The sequence below is a fragment of the Ostrinia nubilalis genome, chromosome 16 (genome assembly GCF_963855985.1).
Source record: "Ostrinia nubilalis chromosome 16, ilOstNubi1.1, whole genome shotgun sequence".
Taxonomy (NCBI): domain Eukaryota; kingdom Metazoa; phylum Arthropoda; class Insecta; order Lepidoptera; family Crambidae; genus Ostrinia; species Ostrinia nubilalis.
This window is the reverse complement of record NC_087103.1, coordinates 9,935,286-9,947,846: the sequence shown is the minus strand read 5'-3', so window position 1 is coordinate 9,947,846 and position 12,561 is coordinate 9,935,286. Positions and strand designations below refer to the sequence as shown.

Genomic DNA, 12,561 nt, shown 5'->3' with positions numbered 1-12,561 from the left:
GCCTAAACGATGGACAGACGACCATCCGGCAGCAGGCTGGAGTGAACTGGATGCGTGTGGCCAGGGACAGAAGTCGGTGGAGGAGGCCTATGTTCGAAGGCGAACCCAAAGGCTGATATAAATAGATAGATAGATTCAAAACACATCTTTCGTCTCTTCACCTCTTCGCCTTGCTAGAAACCGGGACTAAATGAGGTTGGATAACAATCACAAACTTAATGAATTATCTCAGTTGACGACAACATGCCAAAAATATTTGGTTAGCAACAACATGATAATCCGTTTGATTCTTACTTAGTAAGAAAGGATTTTTCCTTTAACAGCTTGAGTGTTGATACCGTAATTCTTTTGACGTGCGATGTGTTCAGAGAGCTCCAACATCAGTAGGTTGTGATAATAAATTCGAGTTCGTAAATCAGGCGGGGTGTATTTTCCTAAATGAGCCTGCAAATTTTGGCGTCTACTCCAATTTGTTCCCGATTCGGTGCGGGCACTTGACACAGTACAGTAGGTATAAGTAATACTTGAGCTTTGGCTTAAACGTGTCCTCATTTTTGAAGCATTTGCAATCAAGTTTCAAGTCCCATGCGATTCATAAATCGTATAAATGGTTATCGATTCGAAAGAATCACTTCTCTTACTTAAGATCCTATGTCCCCTAGATGGGGCAGAGGGCGTCCACAACAGTCCTCCATCGCGTTCGGTCTTCAGCTTCGCGTTTGATCTCGCTCCAGGTCTTGCCGATTTTCTTCACCTCGTCTGCTATTTTAAAAACGTAACCGCCATTCGTTATAGATCAAGTTTTTTAGATACGAAAGTTTTGTTTCAAATTGCAATACTGTAGCTATTTGCACTGTGACATCAGCGCTCGTCGAGCCGACAAATTCATTTGCATTTTAGCAACGCGTTATCTCATTACGATTTTGTTCTTCCTACTTCTAGTTGTACAAACTTTGTAATTCATAAGTCGTACCTGCCACGGATTGACGCCTACAATACATATTTATGGATCTCTTGGACATTGTTTGCAAAGCATTCAGCACTCAATTTGATAACTTTTAGAAAGCCTCATTTGCAATATTAATAATGTAAATGGATTTGTTCAAAACAACGCGCTTTGATGGTTTTACCTTTCAAATACTTATCTCAAGGTACAAACTTATTGTTGCTATGGCGAGATGAATCGATTTGATTTGCTTTCACCAAACTATTTTTGTTCTAGATTACGTTGAATAAGCTTTCAATGTTAAAGAATAATAGAACACATTTCCCTGATTCGCAGAAATATCAAAATAAATCCGATTCCTGTCTAAGGCTATCAGATTTCTAATATAAAATGGACAACAAGGAGCAATAATAGAAAAACTTTTTTGTTGTCTACCTGGGTACTTATCGTAACTATTCGTATCTCATTTTTTACTAATATTCCTAACTATATAGTAGGTATATCCAATATACATATAATTTAAATAAACTACCGTAAAATCTTTATAAAAAGTAGTTCGACAGTAGGTAAACTATTTTAGCAGATTTAAAAACAACTTGTGTCACGTCACGATTGAAGTTCTTACGAGTTATAAAATTAAATAAGTATTACTAATAAATTAATTTATGTTTTGCTGTAGTTCATTCGCTAATGTCTATTAACGTTCTCCATTGTATATTGGAGGCTCAAAATTATGTCGATATTAAGTTTATGACCCGTGTTATTCCGTGGACTTGATTTGAGGTCCAATCGTGTATTAATTATAGCGAATAGAATAAATTATCTATAATCTTGAATACTAGGCAATAATTTGAATTCTATTTTGGATAATCTGTTATTATGTTTTGGGTTTTTATGAAAGAAATTTTAATAGAACCCCAGATTAATAATTCTTAGTAACGAATCATCTCCCCTGTTTTTCTTCTGACATTGCAAGCACCACGTTTAAAAAATAATTGAATTCTGCGGGAAACAACATCCTCGGAATAACGACTTCCAGGTACATTCACTTAGTTCTTGGTTAAAACTGGGTGCTTACCATAAAACCCCGATCAGACATTTTCTAGTGATGTACAGTAGCAGTAGTTGTCGATTATCGATAAGGTTGTCGAGGTCAAAAGTTTGAGACAGATAAGTACCAAACTAGAATTTTTGAAAGTTTTTTTTGTCAAAACGTTTAAAATTGTCGGCTCGTGGTTTTACTCTATTTTTTTAATATGCCCATTGTCCATTTGCTTACACTTACATGCTAATATTTAGAAACCTATTTGAAGTTTGAGTAGGTGTAGCTTGTCAATACATAAATTTAACTGTGATTAAAAAGCTGTATATTGTTTGTTATTATTTTTAGTAAAAAGAAAAAAAAAATATAACTATTCGTAAGGTCTACTCAACATACTATAAAAGTAAAATTAGTCTACAAGTTAATTTGCAACATTGAGTCAAATCAACATCTTATCGAATGATCTCTCGATAATCCACTACCAACCCACCACTAATCCCTCGCTCAGAAAATTTATAAGACAAAGCGGATCGAACCATGACTACTTTATTCCTGGGCAGCATCAGCGTTTTATCCAAGGAGATCCAGCTTGCATTTTATGCGAATACTAACAGCCCTGATCATAATTTCAAATCGCCTGCTTTTGCTTCTCATTTTTGTGGAAAGAATAGATATAGGTGTTTGTTTATGGGAAATGTTGACAGTATAGGTTTTGAAAACACCTGGTCAAAGTGGAACCATTTTCTCATTTTATTTTGTTAAAACACTGTCTATCTGTCTGTCATAATTATGTAAAAAGCAAAGTCTACAAATCACGATTGGATATTTCTTTTATCTCTTCTTCGCCTTTAATCTAGCGGCTTTTGCTAATATTTCAGCTCGTAACGTTTTGTATCGATTTTAGCTTAATAACACAAGGTGAATAAGTAACACTAATATTACTTTTTAACTTTTTATATTAATAAACAAAAATCCACTATCATTTTAAAGCTGAATGCTTCAATAAAAAATGAATTTCCAATAGTGATCAGATATTTTGCTGGCCCCTTTGATTTCAAGAGCTTTAATATCAACAGTGAAAAACAAAAAGCTATCAACAGCAAAAAGGTTTCGTTAATTCTGTTCTTTGGCGACTTGTTTATATTTCTGACGTATACGGCACAAAATGGCAAATCACTTACCACAACCTTTTCGGTATACTCGTAGCAAGCGAGATAATCCACACCACAAAATATCATTGAGGTGTCCGCAGACTTGGTGTTTCTGCGCGAACAGCTCTTTCAAATCCAGTGTTGTAAGTCACAACAATTGAAGCTTCTGTAAAAATCTGTAGGATTTTTGTGTTGCACGACTAGGTATTTTTGATTTTCAGTGACCTTTCTTTAAATATCCTTATTAGTATTAATTTTCAAGACAAGGGCTGAGTAAATGATGCAGAACCGAATATGTACCCACCGATTATGAGTATTTATATATGTATCCCAAATTGCGCCTAATTTGTGAGCACCCTTACTATCACGAATATACGTTATCGAGATTTCGCCAATTGAATATTTCCCAAAGCACTCAGAGACGAAATAGCGAAAATACAAACACATTTGGGTGAACATAATAAGGGTAGCATAAATAGAAACCGTTCCGGGAAGACTCGCGACTTGGAGCCCCCTTCGAATAACAGTCACTGCTGAATTGACGGAAGTTATTGTGTCACTTCCTAGAATACACACCACTGATTTATTTTAAAGATTCAGACAATATGCTTGTTTCCTGAAAAAACTTTTAGTCCGTCAATTACATCATCAAAAAATATTGGAGACGTATTTTTTTATAAGTCAATCAAACAAGTTAGTTATGATGCATCGAAGTTTCGCGTGACTCGGACGTCACAAAGTGCTACACTTGACGTCACGAGCCTCATCTTTTGAACTATGGCGCCCTTTATCTCTTTCAATTTTCATTTCAAACTTGCTTTTTGACCCAGGAAACATCCCTATTATAAGCTTTTATTATATATTTCAATGGAGACACGTGCACCTAGTTATTTTGTCATTGACCACAACGGCCTAACATCCCTAAATGATTGAGAGCAATATGTATTGCAATTGATGCAATGGTACTTTTCCTCCTTATCTGAGGCCACATCAATTATGCGATTCTTCAAATTGGGTAGCAAAAAAGCTTGATAGGATATTAATTTCCAACCTCCCGAAATTGGACTTCAAAGCAAATAAAATGTTCGTTTTTTACCCAGAATAAGATCACTTTCCTACCTCTATAGAACCTATAGAGGTAAGCCTGTTTCTATTCGGATTAAAATGAGTCGGAAAGGAACAAAAGTGAGGCAATTGAATAACTCTCTTTTTGACCGCTTCCCAGTCTTTATACATTTGAATTTAGCGTAATACGATTTCACTTGATTCTGGCCGGCCTAATGGAAAAATTCACTTTATTATATCGCGTTTTCCGCGTCCTATTCAATGAATGAAGCATTTGATTCGGTGTTCATTTCTATATGTCACTGCAAAGTATGAATATTCGCAAATTGAGCTTGTTTAGCTTTTGCAATTTGGACATTTATGCCAATAACACTTTAATTATTTATAAATTAATGTCAGTGTTAGCCTTTTGTAACAGCCTTGCTAATTGAATTGGATTTTCTGTTGCGAGCGTGTATGATTTTGTTTAAATATCGTATTATTTTGTAAAAGTATTACCAGTGCTAATAAGTAATGTCACAACACTAATGTCAGGCTTAATTTAGCCACCTTATGCATCTGACATGGCTCAACCGGACCTGCGACGGCTTTACAATTTATTAAGTTGTTTTTCAACAGTCAGGTTGTTTAAATCCAGCAATATCCAAACCAACTTGTGACCAAATAAGTAATTTGATTTTATAACATTGTTTTGTTCTTTCGGGGAATCAAACCCTGAACCACCGAAGTAATCGTTTGATTCTCTCCCACCAGGTGGCGTGGATCCGTGCCGATGACCAGACAATCTTGACGCTGCACACTCGTCTCGTGACGCACAGCTCGCGGTACGCCGTGACGAACGACTCGCCTCGCTCGTGGCAGCTCCACATACGGCCTCTGAAGGTGGAAGACCGAGGCTGCTATATGTGCCAGATCAACACCAGCACTATGAAGAAACAGATTGGCTGCGTTGATGTTTTAGGTGAGTGTAGATATTCTTTTTATTGGCCGATAGTTTGGTCGGCTTCTGACTTGTATAAGGAATCGTTCGTTGGTACAAAGGCCTCCCCCAAGGTTTTTCACAATGAACGGTCCTGCGCTGCCCGCATCCAGGCTCTTCCCGCGACTTTTACCAGATCGTCGGTCCACCTAGTAGGAGGCCTGCCCACGCTACGTCTTCCAGCCCGTGGTCGCCACTCGAGAACCTTCCTGCCCCATGATTCTAAAGCGTAATTAAAAAAAAATGGAGGCGACAAAACCCAAAGGTTTAACCATTAGAAATATTCAACCGAAATAAATTGAGAATCTCATCCATTTTAGAATTCAGTTAAAGAATCATTTTTTTTTTAAACGTCACCTCTGCTTTCATGCACGTTGTTGATAGTATTGGTTTTGGACACCTATCCATTTGTCCGACCATAAAATCCGCGGATTTTTTGACAAATCAAATACCGTCTTTTTCAGGCTATGCTTTATTGAATTGATTTTGTCACCTGTTGCATGCGGTTAGGCGATTGGTCATTTACTCGTCGGATTTCATAGACTTAGGTGCAGGATTTTACAATAGTGTGGCTTGTGAACAAATGTAATGCATTTGACAAATTCCATTTACATATTGCCGCATAGCAAGTCACAACCTTATAGGAATGTAGGTGTTCGCATCTATCAGTTAAAATGCATTGGTTTCACATGTCTTAAAAATTCAGCCTTTATCTCAAAGTTTATCTACCTAAAGACACTTAGGTACCGCGTTACAATAAATTCCCTCGTGAACATGAAACATCAACTTAACCTTACCGACCGAGATTCAATGATACTTAATGGTAGACCTTGGAGCACACAGACTGTTTATATACCTACCAACACGCAAACAGTATCATTTAATATATCACTTTCTGCGATAAAAGTTCCAAGAACACAACTGGAACCCTCTTGAGAGAAAAAAACACAAAATGTATTTATTCAAAGTATTACACGCTTCATGGTCAAACACACAAAGTAAGTACTTCGGGGCTGTTTTCAGGCTTTCATAACTCTCAATTACAATAGCGTCTGGGAATTGAATGCGTAAAAGCATCAAAGAGAAAAACTACCTAAAACGAATTTGAATAAGAAAGCAGTCCGTAAAGAAAAACCAAATCTGTTGAGGGCGTAGCCTAGAGAAAGTATAGACGCCGCATCCACGAATTAAAATAGAAAAACACGGGTCTCAACGAGAAATTTTTACGCTGCGAACCACTAATCTGCTGTGACCACGGTTGTAGCAACACAGCCGAAACGTCAAGCTGTGAACTCATGTTTTTCATAAAAAAATTCGTTTAGAGAACTTTTATTTTTATAAAAATGGGTCGCGAATGTTTCAAATCTTACATAATATTATCCTCGAAAATAAAAAATGCAAAAGAAATCCTAAATTCTAAAAAAGGCCAAAGATACCTTTCAATGCAACCTTTTTCAAGTGCCCTGAGGCTCTTAAACGTAGCTTAATAAAAAGACCACGTCCGTAATAAGTAACAATCGCTTGAATAAATAATGGAAAATCCCAAACCCTACAAAAAGTTCAATAAGTATGCTCCAAGGTGCCCTTTTGCGAAAGCCATTAATTATTTTATTTACTTATTTGAACTTTCCAGTTGAACGTAACATTTGTCATTTTCAATAATTAAATTGTTCTACAAAGTAGTACCTCACTCTAAAAGTATTCAAATGAGTTAAGTTTTTACCAAAATCACGTATTATAGCGGTATCTTTCATCCTTATTTGTCTATAGTGGAAGCCTTAAAACAAAATAGAAGGAAATAGAAGGAAATAGGAGGCGTAGTGAACAAAATACCAGCATTCTGCATGTAAATTTAGCTTGCTTTAACTAGTCCAATTTACTTTGACTTTATTTCTGAAGTATAAAAATACTAAAATGCTCTAATATGTACAACTTACTTATAAAGTAGTCGCCCGTATTCACAAACATAACTATGAGGTCTTACACTGCGCCTGAACGCACAGGATGACATAATTATGAACCAATCACAGAGCTCTGTTCAACGCTGTGCGTTCGATTTGCTACTTCATTTAAGCAAGCATCGTTTGTGAATACGGGCGAGTATGTTTTCCTTGCCTTATTTATTAAAGAAAAACACGACTTACTAAGTCAGGGTGTGGTCAGGGGTTAAATTAAATCTATAAAGAGAAGACGAGTCTACATTATTGGCTATTGCAATTGTGTCAAGTACCCAATCATCACAGTGAAACATTCCCAGCTAGTGCAGCAATTGTAGTGCCATTTGATAAAATCCTAAAAATACTACTAACTACTGCAATAATTAATGCATTGCTACAATCCACTAATTTTAAAACTTAGCTTGCAGAGAATATTTGTAACGTACCCACTTGGCTTTAAAATGACATTTTGATGGAAATAGAATTTTATTATAATTGAATCATCTTAATAATACACTTATTATCTTCGATGGCATGTAAATTTTTATAAGAATTAGAAATATGACCTCACCAAATAATTCAGAGTTACTAATAAATAAAATCGGATTGCGTAATATTTTTGTAGAAACACGCACGTAGTAAAACAATTTATTTTTGCTTAGATGCGCGCCCTCAAACCCATGGGATCACATTCCTTGATATATTCTGCCCAAACTACCTAACTGACGTGCGTAGAAAAAGCCGCGCAGTTACTGAAATTAATAGGGCTCGTGAAAAACCGAGCAAATAAATACGGAAGTGCCCTGGGGCCTTTGATCTCAGATGGGCACGTAGCTTAATAGGCGAGCACTCACGTACTAGCTCGTTGTGTATACAGTTACATCGCTCGGCCCAGTGATTTACGAGAGACACGCTCTGTCCGTGAGCACTGAACTAGTGTTTCACTAGCTCATAGATAAGCTTGGCGTTTTCAAACGTTTTTCACCGCTATCTATGCAAAAACGGCTTTGGCCGTCAGATGGGAACATTTGTACATTGGCCCCAACGGGCCCATTTTTCCTCGAGAGCGTTCGCTACAAACTTTCTAGAAAAATAGCTGGATGTTACAATCAAGTTGTGGTGCCATTTGATAAATAAAGTCATTTCCTTTGTACCTGAGAAATGAAAATGTTATTTTATAAAGGCTTATCCAAGTTCATTGTAATATCAAAAATTAACAAAGTTACCTTTGTTGTTACTTTGTGCGATGTCGGTGCTGTAATTTTAATGAGACTTGTAAATAGAGCTTAATTGAAAGTGAAATTAACTCTGAGCAGCCATATAATTATGCATGTGTATCGCTAACGATATGTGAACTTACGAAACCCAACATTTAATCGAGTATTAAAATACGGCTCTTATAACTAACAAAATAAAAATTTATGATTCGTAATAAATGTGCTCACAGTGGGCGCCATAATTAATTTAAATTCGGTCAAATATTTATTAAAGATTCGTATCGCGAGATTTATGTTTAAATCCAATTCAATGAACAGGGAAAAATGCGAATAAAGTAGGTGTGTATTCCGGGGAAATTTATTCTCTCAGCGGCGAGTTACAAACGTCTGGTATAAATTACCTGTAGCGCTCTATTCTATTAATTTTGAGATAAAATTAGGCTTGCGTTTTATTAAGTGTATTCTTCGCCTGTTGTTATAACAAAATATATTTATTTTGCTTGTGTACTGGACTACGAAAATCAAGAGAAGTTGGAGGAGAAATTTTTATTCGTGAGGGTTCCACATTTTTCGCCAAACAATACCACACTGTATAGACCAAGTGGTTAAAAGACCCTTAGTTTAAGTGCTCTCCAAAACACTGGAGAACTTTTATTAAAGATTTTATATAAGATTCGGCCTTTTGTTTCATATTAGAGTTACTTAGGCCTCCTTTCGGCCTTTAATCTTTACTGTGCGTAAGTGGCAGATACATTTTCATAAAGTTCAGAGTTTTAAGCGAATCTATATACAGTGTGAGTCACGTTAAAGTGTACATATGAAAATAGATGAAACTAGACCTATTTTTATCGACAAAAAAGAGGTCAAAAAATTTTTGAGATTTTTTTTTTATTTTTTATAGAATTTTTTTTCTTCCAATTACTTATTGTAAAGAAAACGTAATAACTTTTAAACTAAGCGGTATTTCCTGATAAAATAAAAACAGTAATAATGCTAAATAACAGGCGATACTAAAAAAATACATAAAATACACAAAAAAGGCCAACAAATAATAAAAAATGATACTTTTTGAATAAAATCTGCTTTTAAATTCGTGTTTTTTTGGTTATTTGATAAATTTCTCCAAAAAATGCCCCTATAACAGGTGGTTTTTATTACTTTGTATTATTCTCTATCGTATTATCTTTCTAAAACCAAAAATCGCATGTCTCTATCCCTATCACAACATTTGCTATGATCGTTTGAACAAAGGCCTGCCACAACATTATTCTCCGCTACAGGTAGAGACAATTTTAATTTTAACTAAAATGCTTATTTTACTTCGAAATCTTTTGTTTTTATTTGAAATCTAACTTGTCTTTATCAAAATTACAAATGTAGAGCCATTTTCAGTTTCGTTGTTAACGAAGCTTTGAATGGCGCGCCCGGTGAGGCTTAGTTCAAACGATCATTGCAAACGTTGTAATAGGGATAGAGACATTCGATTTTTGGTTTTACGAAGGTAATACGATAGAAAATAATACAAAGTAATAAAAACCACCGGTTATAGGGGCATTTTTTGGAGAAATTTATCAAATAACCAAAAAAACACGAATTTAAAAGCAAATTTTTTTCAAAAAGTATCAATTTTTATTATTTGTTGGCCTTTTTTGTGTATTTTATGTATTTTTTTATTATCGCCTGTTATTTAGCATTATTACTGTTTTTATTTTATCAGGATATACCGCTTAGTTTAAAAGTTATTACGTTTTCTTTACAATAAATAATTGAAAGAAAAAAAATTCTATAAAAAATTTAAAAAAAATCTCAAAAAATTTTTGACCTCTTTTTTGTCGATAAAAATAGGTCTAGTTTCATCTATTTTCATATGTACACTTTAACGTGACTCACACTGTATATAAAAGAAAGTCGTGTTAGTTACTTCGCTTATAACTCAAGAACGGCTGAACCGATTTAGCTGAAAATTGTCAGGGAGGTAGTTTAGAGCCAGGAGAAGGACATAGGATACTTTTTATCCCGTTCGAAATTAAAAAAAAGTCTGCTTATTTATTGCCATTAAGGCGGAACAAAGTTCGCCGGGTCAGCTAGTTTAGTCTATAACTAAGTGCAAATAAATCCAAGCTACTGTGTGTAGGTTTTCAAATGGTCTAGATCTAGTGCTTACTCAACTCCCTTGATCCGAAGGTTTGACCTTCCTTGAATAGTTACGCTATTAGAATTGTAATGCATTGTGATTGTACTTTTTTTTTCTTAACCTTTTCTTTTTTTTCCACCAGTGCCTCCAAATATAGTGGACGAGGGTACGAGCGGAGACGTGGTAGCGAGAGAGGGGCAGGACGTGAGTCTGTCTTGCAAGGCCGACGGGCGGCCACTCCCGCGCATTCTTTGGCGGCGGGAAGATGGCACCAACATTCAACTTAGGAACGAAGTCGGAGAGCTTCGGAAAGGTAATGGAACATTTTTAACGCATTCATTTAACGGACACAGTAAAATGTCATTTCTTAGTCAAGTATGCCAAATTATTTTTCTCCTGAGTTCTCCTTTTTTGAAGTCGATTATACCCACCTACTACTTCTTTAGTTTATTTCAGTAGGATGTCAAAAAGGCTTACCACATTCAGCATAAGAAACACAGATTTTTCCTTTAATTTTAATACTTTCACATAAACTTAGCTTAAACAAAATGTTTATTTTTATTTGTCTGTACTACAAAAGTCAATTACAAGAATAATCAAATTAAAATTCCGTCAGCTTTTCATAAGTTACCCGTAGCCGGCGTTTACTAAGAAATAGTTTTACTAAGTCCCGGCCAAGAGATATACCGGCCATAACTCCGACCGTGTGTTGCTAACAATTTTACCAGACAAGAATTATAATTAACTGACTTTGCGCTATAATACGAACTTTGCCCTTTTATTAAGTTTAGCAGAAATGCACAAAATTAAACTCTTTTTAGAAGAGAACTCTTTTTGTCTGGACTATGAAGCCACCGGTTGTAAATTTAGTCTCCACGATGTCGGAATATTTGAGAGGACTTAGAATATTTACAGTTAGAACTTAATTAAGTTTAAATAATGTTATACTAGCTTTTGCCCGCGGCTTCACCCGCGTGAAATTTAGTTTGTCACATATCGTCATAAATTATATCGTATATGTTATTCTGGATTATAAACTGCAAAGTTTAATCAAAATCCGATCAGTAGTTTTTGCGTGAAAGAGAAGCAAACATGTTAACATCCAGTCATCCAAACAAACTTTCACATTTATAATATTAAGTAGGATTATGTACAGTCGCGGAATGAAAAGGTTCGTCACCTTAGTGTCGGTTTTCGCTTGCACCAAAGAGTCAAACCTGCCAACATAACAGTGCAAGAAACAGTGCTGCTAACATTTAAATAAATATGACGTTTGCTGACGAATAAGGTTTTGCTTGTTTATTTTTCTATCCCATCAGTGGGTCTAGTCAAAATGCCATCGCAAACCAATGTGAAGTTTTCACTAATGTCAGTCGCCGCGTCACCAGTGATTCGATTCGATCGGAAAATGGCAGCCAAAATGCACATTGAACCACCAACGACGCGGCGATATAAAAGTTCATTCAAAATCGAATAAAAGTTAAAAAATGTCTATGACTTTGCGATTGTTTTTACTTTTTCTAGCTTTTTTTTTTTTTAATTAGTTTCTTCCTTCTTTCTGTGGGTCTAGTCAAAATGCCATCGCAAACCAATGTGAAGTTTTCACTAATGTCAGTCGCCGCGTCACCAGTGATTCGATTCGATCGGAAAATGGCAGCCAAAATGCACATTGAACCACCAACGACGCGGCGATATAAAAGTTCATTCAAAATCGAATAAAAGTTAAAAAATGTCTATGACTTTGCGATTGTTTTTACTTTTTCTAGCTTTTTTTTTTTAAATTAGTTTCTTCCTTCTTTCTGCTCTCTGTTTACATCTATGCTTCGCTGTCAAACTAGCTGTCAAAACGACATCGCGATACGGATTTGTCAAAACAGCCTTAGGGTGGGTTGCACCATCTTAGTTTAACTTTGACAAACGTCTAAAATCTGTCAAACTCCATACAAAAAACACCGGTTAACGTCATAGTTACGTTTAAAGTTAGGTGGTGCAACTCACCCTATTGGTTTTCGATCGAATCCAAGCTTATCACCGGGGTTTTAGTAATCGCAATGAAAATGGCGGGTGTTGCGATTCGATTCGATTTTGAT

General features: G+C 35.7%; 1 protein-coding gene across 1 annotated transcript in view; it reads left to right on the top strand.

The window, feature by feature from the left end:
* Positions 1–12,561, top strand: part of LOC135079360 (lachesin-like) — an 87,030-nt gene that overhangs the window by 61,510 nt on the left and 12,959 nt on the right. Inside the window, exons 4-5 of the mRNA XM_063974003.1 lie at positions 4,958–5,165; positions 10,614–10,784. Coding sequence (XP_063830073.1) covers positions 4,958–5,165; positions 10,614–10,784 — 379 coding nt within the window. The remainder of the gene's footprint in view (positions 1–4,957; positions 5,166–10,613; positions 10,785–12,561) is intronic.